Source organism: Oncorhynchus keta, chromosome 23 (genome assembly GCF_023373465.1).
Source record: "Oncorhynchus keta strain PuntledgeMale-10-30-2019 chromosome 23, Oket_V2, whole genome shotgun sequence".
In the NCBI taxonomy this organism is placed as follows: domain Eukaryota; kingdom Metazoa; phylum Chordata; class Actinopteri; order Salmoniformes; family Salmonidae; genus Oncorhynchus; species Oncorhynchus keta.
The window spans coordinates 42,986,486-43,005,034 of record NC_068443.1 but is presented as its reverse complement, the minus strand read 5'-3'; the positions used below and the strand labels follow the sequence as shown (position 1 = coordinate 43,005,034).

General features: G+C 41.2%; 1 protein-coding gene across 1 annotated transcript; it reads left to right on the top strand.

Annotated features, from left to right (window-relative positions):
* Positions 1-432: 432 nt before the first annotated feature.
* nsun4 (NOP2/Sun RNA methyltransferase 4) lies at positions 433-17,051 on the top strand. Its single transcript, XM_035800558.2, has 6 exons — positions 433-767; positions 8,234-8,619; positions 8,786-8,940; positions 9,080-9,240; positions 16,283-16,407; positions 16,626-17,051. The coding sequence occupies exons 1-6, from the start codon at positions 675-677 to the stop codon at positions 16,900-16,902; spliced, it is 1,197 nt and encodes a 398-aa protein (XP_035656451.1). The 5' UTR covers positions 433-674; the 3' UTR covers positions 16,903-17,051.
* Positions 17,052-18,549: the final 1,498 nt, after the last annotated feature.

Here is an 18,549-nt window from a genome sequence, read left to right as displayed (position 1 = left end):
GCAGCAGCATTTAATACATTTTTGGACCCATGTTGTGCTGTGCTCACTTGAACAGGAAGGTGGCGCGGCAGTCCTTCGTGGCACATTTTGTCATCAACGTCTGGCATTCTCTGGCTCACTATTTTGCTAATGAGCTGCGTAATGCTAATTTCACTCTTGACACATTGCTCGGATTAGCAGAGAAAACATTGAAATATGAAGATTGATATTGTACAATACCTCATCAAATACATTATAATTTTGGAAAACGATGATTTTAGACAACACTGGTTGAAAGAAAATGACCTTGCTAACAAGATTTGAATCTGGAGGAAATGTTAGGTCACACGCAGGAAATCACATAGCTATAGAGTTCACTGGACGAATGCATCCATTTTCTCTAGATGGCAGTCCAACAATCTCCATACGATTGGTATGGGATCGTCCCATCTGATGGGGGGAAACACCTCGATACCGACGTTACTTTAATAGCAGGTTAGGATAATTAACGTAGCAGGTTATGTGACTTCGGTTGAGGTTAGCAAAAAGGTATGATTTAGGGTTTGCGAAAATGCATTCCAAATCTGCTACGAAAAGCACTTTCTATCGAAGTGGTGTGAAGAGTGTGTCCTTTAAGGGGGGAACCTTTTCTGTCAGATGGGAAGACGGACTGGAAAGGGTGTCGGACACCAACAATGGCGGCGTTCATGGACACGAGAATTTTGCTTCGAAAGATTAAAGATTTACGGTGCCTGACACCCCGACGGAATCGCGTGAAAGCCAAATGGGTACGTACGACGTCGTTAGCTAACAATAATTGGAAAAAATCGACAACCAGTCGTTGACTAAAGTTGGCGTTTTAGCTCAAACTCTTATCAGCGTTTAGCTTCGACCAGGCCAAGGTTGGTTGCGTGTGAACTTCATTTTCCGATTCTTTGTTTTAAACGTTTTAGAAACGTTAATCATCGCTTGCTAAACATGCCGATATGCCGCATATCTTTCATATCCGCAACAAAAAAAATCATCTTTAAAATTAAAAGATATGTACTGTTGCAGTTTTGCACAGATCAATGAGCTGCGTGTGCCTCCAGTTATCAAACTACACTTCCTCCACCGTTATGGGCTTACGCATATGTTCAGAGCACGCTTAAATGGCTAATTAGCCCAAGTGGCTGCCTAGTCTGATTAATCAGGCAGTAATTCACAGTTAATTGATGTATATGTAGCAATATTTATGTTACACAGGAAACAGAAACCAATTGTTACTTACCTTATTCATGTACTGGATGTGCTGGTTTACAACATGCATAGTTAAGTTTGCTTAACTATATATCTTTGTCTGTCGTGACTACAGCACGCAGCATATTAAAAAAGCAAAAAAACAGACCAAGACATTTGTGTGCAAAATTGTGTAACTGTTCCTTACACGCCAGAATGTTGACTTAATTACTTTTACTACTGGTTGTCTGCGGTTCGTCTTTCTGCTGCTCGAAAATTGAGACTATCCACCAAGTAGTGTTATTAAACTGACTTTCAGTACACTAGTCTAACGTTATATATATCGATTTGTACTTCTGTTTATTTATTTTCAATTCTGTTGCAATTTACACGTGACAAACACTTGCACAATATGGCCTAACTGAACCACAGATCAAAAGGCAAACACTTCCAGCTAATTACGACGAAAAGTGATTTGGTTGTCTACTTCGTTTACATATTATCCAGTGAGCCGAGATTGAAAATATAACTGACAGAACCTACTGGTGCTCAAAATGTCAGGTAAACAACACTTTTCTGTGGATACCCTATCTCCACCTACCTCCAAAAGGACCCACAACATGTAGAACCTGTAAAGTAACCTCAAATCATTTCTCAACATTCTGGCTTGTGGAGACTCGTATTTTTTTAAAGCGACTTCTTTCAGACTCAAAGACTCAAAGCCATGGAGTAACCATGGTAACAGTCTGATATTTAGGCAAGTGGCCGAAGACTATAGTTGCGGTCCAAACACTTAAAAGACACACCCTCGTCCACTTACTCTTGCCTTATGCCCTTGGGGGAATCCAGTTGCCACCATGGAGGGTGGTCCAAATGATTAGCCAAGCAAGGGAAGTTTACAATGTAAGCCCCTCTGCCCTCGTTTCTGACCGGCTTTGCGAGTGCACAATTATGGTCTTTTGGGGGCCTGAAACTTCAATTCCTGACAATTGTACATCCGCTAAAAAAAGTCTGTGAGAACTTAAAAACAACATCAATAGGGAAGTCAACATACAAGTGTAAAGTAAAAATAAATTCAAATAAGTTAGAAATTGTGCTACTAATGCACATGACGGCACAAAAGTCTCATAAAAAGTTAATGTTTGTTTATCTTTTGGAAATTGTAGAAATAAAACATTTTCCTTCAGAAGTTCAAGCTAGGCAGGCTAATATTAGTTAGCTAGCTATCATACAGTAGGCGTATATTTATAAGAATACAAATGATTGACTGTGTCACATATAAAGCACCCACAAGCTACAGGAAAACACAATCATCACGGGATGAACGTGTGACACATTTCCAGCTAAGGGTGGTCCGTTTAAAAAATCATTCCTTCCTCCCTTGCCCTGGATGTGTGTACTCGTCAGACGTCATCAGAAGTGTCCTCTTAATTTGAGGGGATAGGGGGTGTCTTTTTAAGTGTTTGGACTAGAGTTCGACCGATTACGATTTTTCAACGTCAATACCGATTATTGGAGGACCAAAAAAGCAGATACCGATTAATCGGCCAATTTAAAATAAAATGTTTTTTTGTAATAATGACAATTACAACAATACTGAATGAACACTTATTTTATCTTAATATAATACATCAATAAAATCAATTTCGACTCAAATAAATAATGAAACATGTTCATCTGGTTTAAATAATGCAAAAACAAAGTGTTGGAGAAGAAAGTAAAAGTGCAATATGTGCCATCTAAGAAAGCTAACATTTAAATTCCTTGCTCAGAACATGAGAACATATGAAAGCTGGTGGTTCCTTTTAACATGAGTCTTCAATATTCCCAGGTAAGAAGTTTTAGGTTGTAGATATTATAGGACTATTTCCCTCCATACCATTTGTATTTCATTCACCTTTGACTATTGGATGTTCTTATAGGCACTTTAGTATTGCCAGTGTAACAGTATAGCTTCCGTCCCTCTCCTCGCTCCTCCCTGGGCTCGAACCAGAAACACAACGACAACAGCCACCCTCAAAGCAGTGTTACCCATGCAGAGCAAGAGAAACAACCACAGGCTCAGAGCGAGTGACGTTTGAAATGCTATTAGCGTGCGCTAACTAGCCAGCCATTTCACTTCGGTTACATTAATTAACCTCATCTCGGGAGTTGATAGGCTTGAAGTCATAAACAGCGCAATGCTTGAGGCACAACGAAGAACTGCTGGCAAAACGCACGAAAGTACTTGTTTGAATTAATGTTTACGCGCCTGCTTCTGCCTACCACTGCTCAGTCAGATACTTAAATACTTGTATGCTTGTATGCTCAGTCAGATAATACACAACGCAGGACAAGCTAGATAATATCTAGTAATAATCATCAACCATGTGTAGTTAACTAGTGATTATGATTGATTGTTTTTTATAAGATAAGTTTAATGCTAGCGAGCAACTTACCTTGGCTTACTGTATTTGCATAACAGGCAGTCTCCTTGTGGAGTGCAACAAGAGGCAGGTTGTTATTGCGTTGGACTAGTTAACTGTAAGGTTGCAAGATTAACCTTCTCAAAATGTAGGTCTGCTGCAGCAGGTGCATTTCTTCATCTCACAAATGACTGCACCTATGTTTAGGGGAGTGCTAATTGCTGAAGACCCCAGTAAAGCCTCTTCAGATTCGATTGCTTGCGCACATGCAGGACTTTAGCTACAGATTAACGTAAACTCACCCCATTCCGTAAAAAAGTGTGCAACCGCAACATTCAAACAAGGCTACACAAAGAAAACTAATGGGACTGTGTTGACCTCAAAATCGGGGGTGTGAACTAGGTTTCTATTCAAGCGTTGATCGACATGGTAATGGTTCTAAAGCATTGGAGTTGAAAAAACGGGCCCTCCGTTACATCGTGACGTGTCATGTCGTAACGTATAGCATGCATAAAGCAACTTTCTGTATTACAATCTCTCTCCACCAGGTGTAGCACTTCTCTCATCCTTTAAAAACAAGAAATGGACAGTGACGGGGGTAAGGGGGATACCTAGTCATTTTTTGCGTCGTCACTGTAAGCGTTCATGACTCTCAAAAAACAATGTTTACCTCTGAAGATTACTTTAGCACTGCCGTAAAAAAAAACATTTAAATTCGACACAAACCTTCAAATAGGAATGTAATGACACATTATATAAACTCTTTATAGTGTTTTATTTAAATTTTAGAGGCGATAAGGTGATAAATTGGACAGATCGAGTGAAAAAAGGCAGTTTTCCCACACAACATCTCTCCTTCTCACTATCACGCATTAGTTTCGCTTCCCCACCTGCCATTTCTAAAAAGACCCGACGGAGCTCATTGCCTTGTTGAATTATGCAGAAACGGGCATCATGAATGTCTCGTCATTTATTCTGTTGGAAAGGGGAGAAATTGTGCTTTACAATGGTATTAACATTACAGTTGATCTGGAAGTATTACGTTTTTGGGGGTGATAAAATAAGGTCAATTGTACGGACCAAGTTGATGTAGAAAAGTGAGTGAGTTTACGTTATGTGGCGTACAATGTGATTTCACCAAATATTTATTACTGGGCGTTACAGGAAAGCCCCATACAAACCGCCGACATAGATTTGAACTAACCTGTTCTTGGTGATACTTTTTACTGAATCAAGAACAAAGAAAGTATCTTGGAAATGTTAGTTTCCAGTTCATCAAACCAAGTTTTATTTCTACAGCACATTTCAGACATGGAATGTAACACAATGTGCTTCACTGGGGGGGTAAACTATGAAAATAAAAACAATTATTTACTACACTAACATAAGTGGGTTAAAAACAAAAGAACAAAAATGGAATGACTAAAAAACACAAAGGAAGAGCAAAGCTAAAAAGATGTTTTAAGATCTCCTTTAAATATGTCCACACGTGTGGGACGCCTCAAGTTCTCTGGCAGGCTAAGGAATCGAATTGGGTTAGTATTGTTGAGTAACTACAATGATGCACTCAGCTTGGAATCGAATTGAACCATTGGGGTGCACAATCGTGAATTATTTTAAAAACGAATAGAAGAATCTGCGTAGCAGTGAAAATCAATGCTGTGCTTTCTGATAACGCTGCCAAGGGGTAACCAAAATACAAACGCAACATGTGAAATGTTGGTCCCTTTCTTCTTATGTGGCCCTTTTCAACTTTACTGGAGCTATGGAATCAAAGGTTGTCTTTAATTTGCTATTCAAGTTATCAACTAAATCATCACAAGGAAAGCAGACTGGGTTTTGGAGTATTGTTCATAAACTCAATCAAATCTGTAGCAACTTCAGAGGCATTTCTTAATGCATTCATTATTACTCTGTGCTATGGGCATCAAGGTAGTAAGAAATACACAGTGGTGATCAGATAAAGCAACATCCAGAGGATATGTCAATAGAAAGCCCCTTGGTAATAACCAGGTCCAGAGTATGGCTGTGGTTATGGGTGAGCCCAGTAGAAAGCCCCTTGGTAATAACCAGGTCCAGAGTATGGCTGTGGTTATGGGTGAGCCCAGTAGAAAGCCCCTTGGTAATAACCAGGTCCAGAGTATGGCTGTGGTTATGGGTGAGCCCAGTAGAAAGCCCCTTGGTAATAACCAGGTCCAGAGTATGGCTGTGGTTATGGGTGAGCCCAGTAGAAAGCCCCTTGGTAATAACCAGGTCCAGAGTATGGCTGTGGTTATGGGTGAGCCCAGTAGAAAGCCCCTTGGTAATAACCAGAAAGCCCCTTGGTAATAACCAGGTCCAGAGTATGGCTGTGGTTATGGGTGAGCCCAGTAGAAAGCCCCTTGGTAATAACCAGGTCCAGAGTATGGCTGTGGTTATGGGTGAGCCCACTAGAAAGCCCCTTGGTAATAACCAGGTCCAGAGTATGGCTGTGGTTATGGGTGAGTCCAGTAGAAAGCCCCTTGGTAATAACCAGGTCCAGAGTATGGCTGCGGTTATGGATGGGCCCAGTAACGTGTTGAATAAAGTCTATAGAGCTCAAAAGATTCATAAATTCAATGGCCTTAAGAGTCAGTCACTTGGTCAACATGAATATTGAAATCACCCAACACAATGATTTTTCATAGTTCTCAAGGACAGTAGAGCTTTGGTGGTGTATGCAGGGTTTGTCCAGCGCTGGTGGCTGACATTTAAACAGTATAGCATGATGCTCAAAAGACCCAACGTTGCCAAATTCAATGTCCTTCGAGCTGAGAGGATTTTCTGATAGAGTATGATTTTTTTTTTTGTTCAACAAGGCAAGTCCGTTAAGAAAAAGTTCTTATTTACAATGACGGCCTATGCTGGGCCAATTGTGCGCCAATCATGGCCAGTTGTGATACAGTCTCGATTCGAACCAGGGTGTCTGTAGTGACACCTCTAGCACTGAGATGCAGTGCCTTAGACCACTGCACCACTCAAGCTGAAGCTGAAGACTCACATCTCCTTCACTAGCTTTCAGCACCAGCTGTCAGAGCAGCTTACAGATCACTGCACCTGTACATAGCCCATCTGTAAACAGCCCATCTATCTATCTACCTACCTCATCCCCATACGGGTATTTATTTATTTATTTTGCTCCTTTGAACCCCAGTATCTCTACCTGCACATTCATCTTCTGCCAATCTACCATTCCAGTGTTTAATTGCAATATTGTAATTACTTCGCCACCATGGCCTATTTATTTCCTTAACCAACCTCATTTGCACTCACTGTATATAGACTTTTTGTTTTCTTTTATTCTACTGTATTATTGACTGTATGTTCTGTTTATTCCATGTGTAACTCTGTGTTGTTGTATGTGTCGAATTCTACGCTTTATCTTGGCCAGGTCGCAGTCGCAAATGAGAACTTGTTCTCAACTAGCCTACCTGGTAAAATATAGGTGAAATAAGTAAAACTCAGGAGCCCCTATGAACAGTTGGAGTCCAGCGTGGCACCACAGTCTGAAGACGACCACATTTCAATGAGAAACATGCAATCAACTTTGCGCTCAGTAATGAAGTCATTCACGAGAAAGAGGATCTAGTACAACTAGACAATTTTACGGCTTACCTTGGCCGACACTGGGCCAATTATGCGCCGCCCTATGGGACTCCCAATCACAGCCAGATGTGATGCAGCCTGGATTCAAACCAGGTACTGCAGTGACACCTCTTGCACTGAGATACAGTATCTTAGACCACTGTGCCACTCAGGAACCCAATCTATCGGAATGGTAGATGACAGTTTGTATAAATTTGCTAGAAGGCGGAGTTAAAGGAACATAAGGTTACTAACAACCATAGTGCCATTTGTATAGGAGTTGATGTTGTTTCCAAGTCCTCTGTTGCTTATTCTGACAGGGAGAACTGGAGAATTACCAGACCCAGTCTGTCAGTCTAAAATAGTTTGCGATGTTGCTGGAAATAATCCTGGAACCCCTGCGGCTAGGGTGAATCCCATCTCTTTTAAAAAGAGCTGGTTGCTCCCACAGCAAATCAAAGTTGTCACAAAAAGAGACTCCTGTCATTGCGAAGTTTCTTTGGTTACTTGTTTAGGACAAAGAGTCGGCTGAAACATTCTGAACCCTTCTGGTAGCACGGGAGGGGGCCCAGAGAAAAGTAGAGCTTTCCTTGTAGGAGGCATTTAAAACTGAGAAAGCAGGTTTTCCTATTCTCGCAGCCGAGCTAACAGCCGGAGGATCTCTTCGCTAAGATGCTTGATGATGAGATGGTTTCCAATATCGTTATAGCCGCTTTGGTTTTTATCTGCGTTTCTCTGTGACACTTCCAGCTAATAATGTGCTGAAGTGCTTGGCCCTCCTTGCTTCCTCCCTCGTAGACTTAATCCCTAATTAGGAATGAGTGGGCAGGTGAGAGCCATGTCGTGGAGGAGCCCACGTGTCCAACCATGTCTAATCAATGATTACTTCCAAGGGATGGATAAAGGAAGGATGCACTTAACCTTTTTTGGTTGCAAGCCACCATAAAATAAAAATATGCACCGGTTGGTAGACAATGGCACAAGACGAGCGCAATTTTTCTAAATTCTTCCAAATCCTCTTTCAACAGGCAGGCTCTCAGCCCAAGTACCCTGCCACAAACCTGGCCCTACAGAACTTTGATGCCACCTACAGCTTACAGCTGGGACAGCAGTGGCCCTCTGTCCGCGTCAGCATGCTTTGTGAGCAGAAGTACGGGGCCCTGGTAAACAATTTCTCCACCACAGAAGGGGTCATCGCAGACCTGCAGTCCCAGGGATGTAGAGACTTTGTCTGCCAACCAGTTGGTGTAGGAGCTCTGGAGAGACTGCAGGCGCCTGGATTTCCTCTCCACGATAACCCTTCAACCCTCGAGTCTGTTGGTGTTGGTCAAGACGTGGCTCCTCCTCGCCTCCGCACCAATATCAAGTGCTTTGTTTTCCCCGGGGGAGATATCTCCAGATTCAAGCCTTCTAGGTGAGATTTGCGTCGCTTCTTTTACAGACACACGAGAAGAAAAGGATGAAATCTGAGCTTCGGTCTGTTTTATCAGCACAATTTACTGTAGCTACACATCTCCAATATTGTGACATTGTTTGATTGCCAAATTGTATGATTTTAAAAATTCCCATTCTCCTCCTAGACCCGACTTGTATGGGATGCTTGGGTACTACCTCATGGATGCGGCGTCCATTTTGCCTGCCCTGGCCCTGGATGTCCAGGAAGGACACTCTGTGCTGGACGTCTGTGCCGCCCCAGGGGGCAAGACCCTGGCCCTGCTCCAGACACAGGCCATCCGTAAGACGGTCTAGCAGATATGATGCATACACATTGTTGAAGTTCTATCTATCTATCACAGACTGGTAAAGCTTTTTTTTTTTTTTACAGTTCTATTTAAGTTTGATCTGGTATTTATTTGTAATGACGTGTTTTTCAGGATTTCTGTGTGTCAATGACATCTCGGTGTCTCGTACCTACCGCCTCCAGCGGGTCCTCAACAGCTACCTACCGAAAGAGCTGTTGACGGAAGAAAGAATGCGCATTACTTCCTTTGACGGCAGGAAATGGGGAGAAATCGAAAGGGACACCTTTGACAGAGTAAGTACTGAGATTATTTCACATTTACTGGGTTTTTAAAAAAAATTCAGAATGTAAGTACTGAGATTATTTGATCAACATTTGTTGCTTTTATAAAATATTTTAAAATGTAAGACATTATTGGGCCTTTCCATTAAAAGGACCCATGAACTATGATGTATACATTTGTGAAATTAAGCCATATATACATATTATAAACTATTTTCTATCCTAAATATTAGGAATAATCTAAGGCTTTGATTTCTGGGCAAATAGATGGAAATGGGGTCTTGGAAAACATCTACCAGAAAAGTTCTGGAAAGGTTTAAAACACCGTAATGTTGGAGTAAAGACCCCTGCCAACTAATATCAACACTTATATTTACACTGAACAAAAATATAAACGCAGCATGTAAAGTGTTTTGCCAAGATAATCCATCCACCTGACAGGTGTGGCATATCAAAAGGCTGATGAAATGGTGTGATCATTGCACAGGTTTGTCTTGTGCTGGGGAGAATAAAAGGCCACTCTAAAATGTGAAGATTTGTCACACAACACAATGCCACAGAGGGAGAGTGCAATTGGCATGCTGTCTGAAGGAATGTCCACCGGAGCTGTTGCCAGAGAATTTAGTTAATTTATCTACCATAATCCCCCTCCGTCGTTTTAGAGCATTTTGCAGTACGTCCAACCCGGCCTCACAACCGCAGACCACGTGTCACCACGGCAGGACCTCCACACCTGGCTTCTTCACCGGCGGGATCGTCTGAGACCAGCCACCCGGACAGCTGATGAAATTGTGGGTTTTCACAACCCAGGATTCTCTGCAGAAACTGTCATACCGTCTCAGGGATGCTCATCTGCATGCTTGTTGTCCTCACCGGGGTCTTGACCTGACTGCAGTTCATCGTCGTAACCCGACTTCAGTGGGCAAATGCTCACCTTTGATGGCCACTGACACACTGGAGAAGTGTGCTCTTCATGGATGAATCCCGGTTTCAACTGATCCAGGCAGATGGCAGACAGCTTGTATGGCGTCGTGTGGGCGAGCGATTTGCTAATGTCACGGTAATGAACAGAATGGGTTTATGCTATGGGCAGGCATAAGCTACTGACAAAAAAACACAATTGCATTTTATCTATGGCAATTTGAATGCACAGACATACCGTGGATGAGATCCTGAGGCCAATTGTCGTGCCGTTCATCCACCGCCATCACCTCATGTTTCAGCATGATAATGCACAGCCCCATGTTGCAAGGATCTGTACACAATTCCAGGAAGTTTAAAATGGCCTGCATACTCGTCAGACATGTCACCCATTGAGCATGTTTGGGATTCTCTGGATCGACGTCTACGTGTTTCAGTTCACGCCAATATCCCGTAACTTCACACAGTCATTGAAGGGGTGTGGGACAACATTCCACAGCCCACAATCAACAGCCTGATCAACTTTATGTGAAGGAGATGTGTCTCGCTGCATGAGTCAAATGGTGGTCACACCAGATACAGACTTTTTTTAAATTAAATATAAATTATGTGACTAACAGATTTTTGTTCAAGTGTAGTTTCGGAGAAATTATTTGCCTTGTAAATTGAAGAAACATTACCCTGTGCCATGAAATTCTTTAAGATATTTTCTAATTTCTCTTCCTCGTGATATTGAAAGTTCACAGAAGTAACACAAGGGTAGACTTACCAATTAGTTCATGTTTTTACTGATATCAATTTGGTTTGATTTATTAAGTAATTAAAACTCAATTCTGTTACCACATTGTTAAAAGACTTTCTGAAAAATCACTAACGGAATTACTGCAATTGAATTGACTTACAATGGGAAATGAAAGTAGTCACAAACCAGTTGTGTAACCTGCTACAGTTCTCCCTTTCACTGGCATACTGTTATGTTCAGCTCATAACTTTTCTTTCTCTCATATGGTGGTCAAAGCAAGTGTGAAAATAGTCTGGACAATCTCTCTCACACATACGCATGGTCCCCTTCTCTTTCCATCTACTGTAAACCTGCATTTTCACCCACTGCGCACTGGACGTTGAAATTTGGTCAGTCCGCCCTGGCCTTGATTGCAACGGTGTTTTTTTTTTTTTGTACTGTCCGGGCTGGCCTTAATTTGACCCAAATATAGACGTCCATGCCACCTACATGGACCCAATCTGAACCGATCTTCTTTTTAAAATTTTCATCATTTTTATCGTTTATCAAACGTTTATTTAGTATAATAATTGTCAGCAAACATGACCCTGGATGTCCAGGAAGGACACTCTGTGCTGGACGTCTGTACCGCCCCAGGGGGCAAGACCCTGGCCCTGCTCTAGCAGATATGATTAGAGGTCGACCGATTAATAGGACTGGCCGATTTTAATTTGGGCCGATTTCAAGTTTTCATAACAATCGGTATTTTGGACGCCGATTTTGCCGGTTTTTAAAATGTTAATTTATTTATTATTTTTACACCTTTTATTTAACTAGGCAAGTCAGTTAAGAACACGTTCTTACTTTCAATGACGGCCTAGGAACAGTGGGTTAACTGCTTTGTTCTGGGGGAGGACGACAGATTTTTACCTTGTCAGCTCTGGGATCAATCTTTCAACCTTACGGTTAACTAGTCCAACGCTCTAATCACCTGATTACATTGCACTCCACGAGGAGCCTGCCTGTTACGCAAATGCAGAAGAAGCCAAGGTAAGTTGCTAGCTAGCATTAAACGTATCTTATAAAAAACAATCAATCATAATCACTAGTTATAACTACACATGGTTGATGATATTACTAGTTTATCTAGCATGTCCTGCGTTGCATATAATCGATGCAACGCTGGGGGATGATTTAACAAAAGCACATTTGCGAAAAAAGCACAATCGTTGGACGACTGTACCTAACCATAAACACCAATGCCTTTCTTAAAATCAATACACAGAAGTATATATTTTTAAACCTGCATATTTAGCTAAAAGAAATCCAGGTTAGCAGGCAATATTAACCAGGTGAAATTGTGTCACTTCTCTTGCGTTCATTGCACGCAGAGTCAGGGTATATGCAACAGTTTGTGCAGCCAGGCTCATTGCGAACTAATTTGCCAGAATATTATGTAATTATGACATAACATTGAAGGTTGTACAAGGTAACAGTAATATTTAGACATAGGGATGCCACCCGTTAGATAAAATATCGAATGGTTCCGTATTTCACTGAAATAATACCCGTTAGATAAAATATCGAATGGTTCCGTATTTCACTGAAATAATAAACGTTTTGTTTTCGAAATGATAGTTTCCGGATTCTACCATATTAATGACCAAAGGCTCGTATTTCTGTGTGTTTCTTTCATATTTCATCTTTCATGTTCTGAGCAGGGAACTTAAACGTTAGCTTTTTTACATGGCACATATTGCACTTTTACTTTCTTCTCCAACACTTTGTTTTTGCATTATTTAAACCAAATTGAACATGTTTCATTATTTATTTGAGGCTAAATGGATTTTTATTGATGTATTATATTAAGTTAAAATAAGTGTTCATTCAGTATTGTTGTAATTGTCATTATTACAAATAAAATAAAAATATTAATCGGTATCGGCTTATTTTTGGTCCTCCAATAATCGGTATCGCCGTTGACAAATCATAATCGGTCGACCTCTAGATGCATACACCACCCGAGAACCTAGGGATCAAGTTTTAAATAAACAAGCATACATGGTACAAAATAAAACATGTAAATAAATCAAAGCAACATCACAAAGTGTTTCAAATTGCAAGAAGCTTTGGTTCAAAGTGTCTTCTTTAGCTCCATGAATGCGAGCGGTAGAATGCTCCATATAAATTACAACCCCCCAAAAATTGGGGTCCGTTGACCGGAAGACCAAGAGTTACCTCTGCTGCAGAGGATAAGTTCATTGGTTAATTGCACAACAGATTGTAGCCCATATACAGTGGGGGCAAAAAAAACGTATTTAGTCAGCCACCAATTGTGCAGGTTCTCCCACTTAAAAAGATGAGAGAGGCCTGTAATTTTCATCATTGGTACAACAAAAAAATCCAGAAAATCACATTGTAGGATTTTTTTATGAATTTATTTGCTAATTATGGTGGAAAACTTTTGTTATTGACCAAATACATATTTATCTCAATACTTTGTAATATACCCTTTGGCAATGACAGAGGTCAAACGTTTTCTGTCTTCACAAGGTTTTCACACACTGTTGCTGGTATTTTGGCCCATTCCTCCATGCAGATCTCCTCTAGAGCAGTGATGTTTTGGGGCTGTTGCTGGGCAACACGGACTTTCAACTCCCTCCAAAGATTTTCAATGGGGTTGAGATCTTGAGACTGGCTAGGCCACTCCAGGACCTTGAAATGCTTCTTACGAAGCCACTCCTTCGTTGCCGGGCGGTGTGTTTGAGATCATTGTCATGCTGAAAGACCCAGCCACATTTCATCTTCAATGCCCTTGCTGATGGAAGGAGGTTTTCACTCAAAATCTCACGATACATGGCCCCATTCATTCTTTCCTTTACACGGATCATTCGTCCTGGTCGCTTTGCAGAAAAACAACCCCAAAGCATGATGTTTCCACCCCCATGCTTCACAGTAGGGTATGGTGTTCTTTGGATGCAACTCAGTATTCTTTGTCCTCCAAACACGACGAGTTTAGTTTTTACCAAAAAGTTATATTTTGGTTTCATCTGACCATATGACATTCTTCCAATCTTCTTCTGGATCATCCAAATTCTCTCTAGCAAACTTCAGATGGGCCTGGACATGTACTGGCTTAAGCAGGGGGACACGTCTGGCACTGCAGGATTTCAGTTACTGGCGGCATAGTGTGTTACTGATGGTAGGCTTTGTTACTTTGGTCCCAGCTCTCTGCAGGTCATTCACTAGGTCCCTCCGTGTGGTTCTGGGATTTTTGCTCACCGTTCTTGTGATCATTTTGACCCCACGGGTGAGATCTTGCGTGGAGCCTCAGATCGAGGGAGATTATCAGTGGTCTTGTATGTCTTCCATTTCCTAATAATTGCTCCCACAGTTGATTTATTCAAACCAAGCTGCTTACCTATTGCAGATTCAGTCTTCCCAGCCTGGTGTGCAGGTCTACAATTTTGTTTGAGGTTGTGGACAGGTGTCTTTTATACTGATAAGTTCAAACAGGTGCCATTAATACAGGTAACGAGTGGAGGACAGGGGAGCCTCTTAAAGAAGAATTTACAGGTCTGTGAGAGCCAGAAATATTGCTTGTTTGTAGGTGACCAAATACTTATTTTCCACCATAATATGCAAATAAATTAATAAAAAATCCTACAATGTGATTTTCTGGATTTTCTCATTTTGTCTGTCATAGTTGAAGTGTACCTATGATGAAAATTACAGGCCTCTCATCTTTTTAAGTGGGAGAACTTGCACAATTGGTGGCTGACTAAATGCTTTTTTGCTCCACTAAACGCTTCGGAGTTCAAGTAACAGACACATATCAACTCATCAGAGGAGACTGCGTGAATCAGGCATTCATGGTCGAATTGCTGCAAAGAAACCACTACTAAAGGACACCAATAAGAAGAAGGGACTTGCTTGGGCCAAGAAACACGAACAATGGATATATTAGACTGGTGGAAATCTGTTCTTTTGGTCTGATGAGTCCAAATTGGAGATTTTTGGTTCCAGCTGCCGTGTCTTTGTGACGCAGAGTAGGTGAACGGATTGTCTCTGCATGTGTGGTTCCCACCGTGAAGCATAGAGAAGGTGTGGGGGTGCTTTGCTGGTGACAATGTCAGTGATTTATTTAGAATTCAAGGAACACTTAACCAGCATGGCTACCGCAGCATTCTGCAGCGATACACCATCCCATCTGGTTTTCACCTAGTGGGACTATCATTTGTTTTTCAACAGGACAGTGACCCAACACACCCCCAGACTGTGTAAGGGATAATTGACCAAAGGAGAGTGATGGGAGTGCTGAATCAGATGGCCTCCACAATCACACGACCTCAGCCCAATTTACATGGTTTTGGATGAGTTGGAGGAATAGCGGTCAACAAGTGCTCAGCATATGTGGGAACTCCTTCAAAACTGTTGGACAAGCATTTCTCATTAAGCTGGTTGAGAGAATGCCAAGAGTGTGCAAATCTGTCAAGGCAAAAGGTGGCTACTTTGAAGAATCTAAAATATATTTTGATTTAACACTTTTTTTGGTTACTACATGACACCAGATGTGTTATTTCATAGTTTTGTCTTGACAATTATTCTACAATGTAGAAAATAGTAAAACAATAAAAACCATTGAATGAGTAGATGTGTCCAAACTTGATTGATACTGCGTAAAATGTACATAAGTATGTGGACACCCCTTCAAATTTGTGATTTCTGAATACAAGTTATCTCAAAACTATGAATGTATGTGAAAGTTATTGCGATTTTTGAAATAGTATTTGAACCTAGGTATGCAGTACACTTCTGTACTGTACAGTAGAGTTCAGTAAAGTACACAGTAGAGCACACTAGAGTTGAGTACGCTATAAGTTACTGAACTCTACTTTACTGCGCTGTACTTTTGATGTCCAAATTTGTGAAACATTGACGTCTATGATTGGTTCAGGTTTTGTCCAGACCAACACATTTGGTCTTGTTTGCGGTGGACCTCATTAAAATAATAGCCAGTGTGTTGAATATTACCCAAATATGCAAAGTAGGATATTGCATATTTCTGCCTTTTTATTGTGTACCTATTTAGCATACATCACCATGACGAGAATGCCATTCGTATCCATAGTTATGTATTTCTATGTAGTACAGATCAGGGACACATGATGAAATTCTGTTACTGGGTGTTGATCCACTTCACTTACTGTAGTTCCAGTCAAGGTGTCATGTCATAGCTGACACCCCATTCTTTCTGCAGAGATCGTTGAATTTTAATTCGGAGCTGATATTTAAGAGTTAAAGGGGAAAAAATCGGGAGTCTCCGTTACCATGGAATTGCCATGCTATTAGCTTATCCCAATTCTACAGGGCTCTTAAGGTTTGTTAGACTGATGTCCTTTTTCTCTCCAGGTCCTTGTTGATGTTCCCTGCACCACAGACAGACACTCTGTCATGGAGGATGAGAACAACATTTTCAAGAGGGCCAGGACAAAGGAGAGACAGAGGCTGCCTCAGCTGCAGACAGAACTCCTCCTGTAAGTGTTCAGTAAATGATCATGTTACTGTTAAAGAAATAAAATCACATAAAATAAATATATATATATATTTTAAGTTAGTATATCGTCATTCTTTGATCGTGTCTATTCATTGCATCTATGTATTGGGTAGTTTTGTATCTTGACGGTCCTATTTTGATCATATGATATCTGATAATAATTTCAGTTAATATCTCTCCCGGTTCCTCTTCCACCAGTGCTGGTATTGAGGCGGTTCGTCCGGGCGGACAGGTGCTCTACTCCACCTGCTCCCTGTCCCAGCTGCAGAACGAGTATGTGGTGGAGCGGGCCATGCACCTAGCCCGGGAGGAACACGGCATCAGCCTACAAGTAGTCGACCTTCGACCCATCACACGCCTCTTTAAGGACACTTTCCACTTCGCCCCCGACCCCCACTTGGGACAGCTGGTCCTTCCTCACCTCACCGCTAACTTTGGGCCCATCTACATGTGCAAGCTACAGAGGTTAAGCTAGAACTGATGGACATTTAATTCCCTTCAATACAACTTTATTTATCCCTTCAGGGGCAACCTGATTTAATCGGTCATAACATCTGACTTTCTGTATTTATGTATTAATGTGAAGCACCGCAAATAAATACATTGATTAATGGACTAAACAAATGTATAACTGTTTCAACATTCAATTTTCAGTGGGACTTATACATTTTTATGCAGTGCTGCTTTTGGCCTCTAGTTGGCAGTATTAGACAGTTATATAAGTCGGTGCTCTCTTTGTATCGAAAACCGAGGGGTCGAAGTTACTGGACCCATGAGGATCAACTCAACCTTCACTCAAAATATTGCTTTGTCCCACTGTTCTAGATAGAATGGGTGAAAAGAAGAAAGCTTATTTGGTTCTAGAGCAATCAAATAGATTTTATGAAACCCTTTTTACATCAGCAGTTGTCAAAGTGCTATACAAGAGCAAGCAATGCCATTGCGGAAGCACAGGGCTCCGAACCCTGTTCCCAGAGAGCTACCATCCTGTAGGTTTTCTCTCCAACCACAGTTTTAACTAACCTGATTTATTTGTATCAACCAGCTGATTATTACAATCAGGTGTGCTAGGTAAGGGTTTGACCGAACACCTACAGGGCTGTATCTACAGGAACAGGGTTGGAGAGCCCTGTTCTAGGTCATTATGCCCAGCCACTGAGGTAGAACAAATAAACCAATCCCAGCCACTGAAGTAGAACAAATAAACCAATCCCAGCCACTGAGGTAGAACAAATAAACCAATCCCAGCCACTGAGGTAGAACAAATAAACCAATCCCAGCTACTGAGGTAGAACAAATAATAAACCAATCCCAGCCACTGAGGTAGAACAAATAAACCAATCCCAGCCACTGAGGTAGAACAAATAAACCAATCCCAGCCACTGAGGTAGAACAAATAAACCAATCCCAGCTACTGAGGTTGAACAAATAAACCAATCCCAGCCACTGAGGTAGAACAAATAAACCAATCCCAGCCACTGAGGTAGAACAAATAAACCAATCCCAGCCACTGAGGTAGAACAAATAAACCAATCCCAGCTACTGAGGAAGAACAAATAAACCAATCCCAGCCACTGAGGTAGAACAAATAAACCAATCCCAGCCACTGAGGTAGAACAAATAAACCAATCCCAGCCACTGAGGTAGAACAAATAAACCAATCCCAGCCACTGAGGTAGAACAAATAAACCAATCCCAGCCACTGAGGTAGAACAAATAAACCAATCCCAGCCACTGAGGTAGAACAAATAAACCAATCCCAGCTACTGAGGAAGAACAAATAAACCAATCCCAGCCACTGAGGTAGAACAAATAAACCAATCCCAGCCACTGAGGTAGAACAAATAAACCAATCCCAGCCACTGAGGTAGAACAAATAAACCAATCCCAGCCACTGAGGTAGAACAAATAAACCAATCCCAGCCACTGAGGTAGAACAAATAAACCAATCCCAGCCACTGAGGTAGAACAAAAAAACAATTCAAGTCTGTTCGATGTGGTCTCATAGTGACCTTTACAATTTTATCATATCGTTTAAACTTTATTTTTGATTTATTTTTTACATTTAATACCATCATGGACATTTTCATTCAGATTCTCATAACGAACACTCTCATAATCT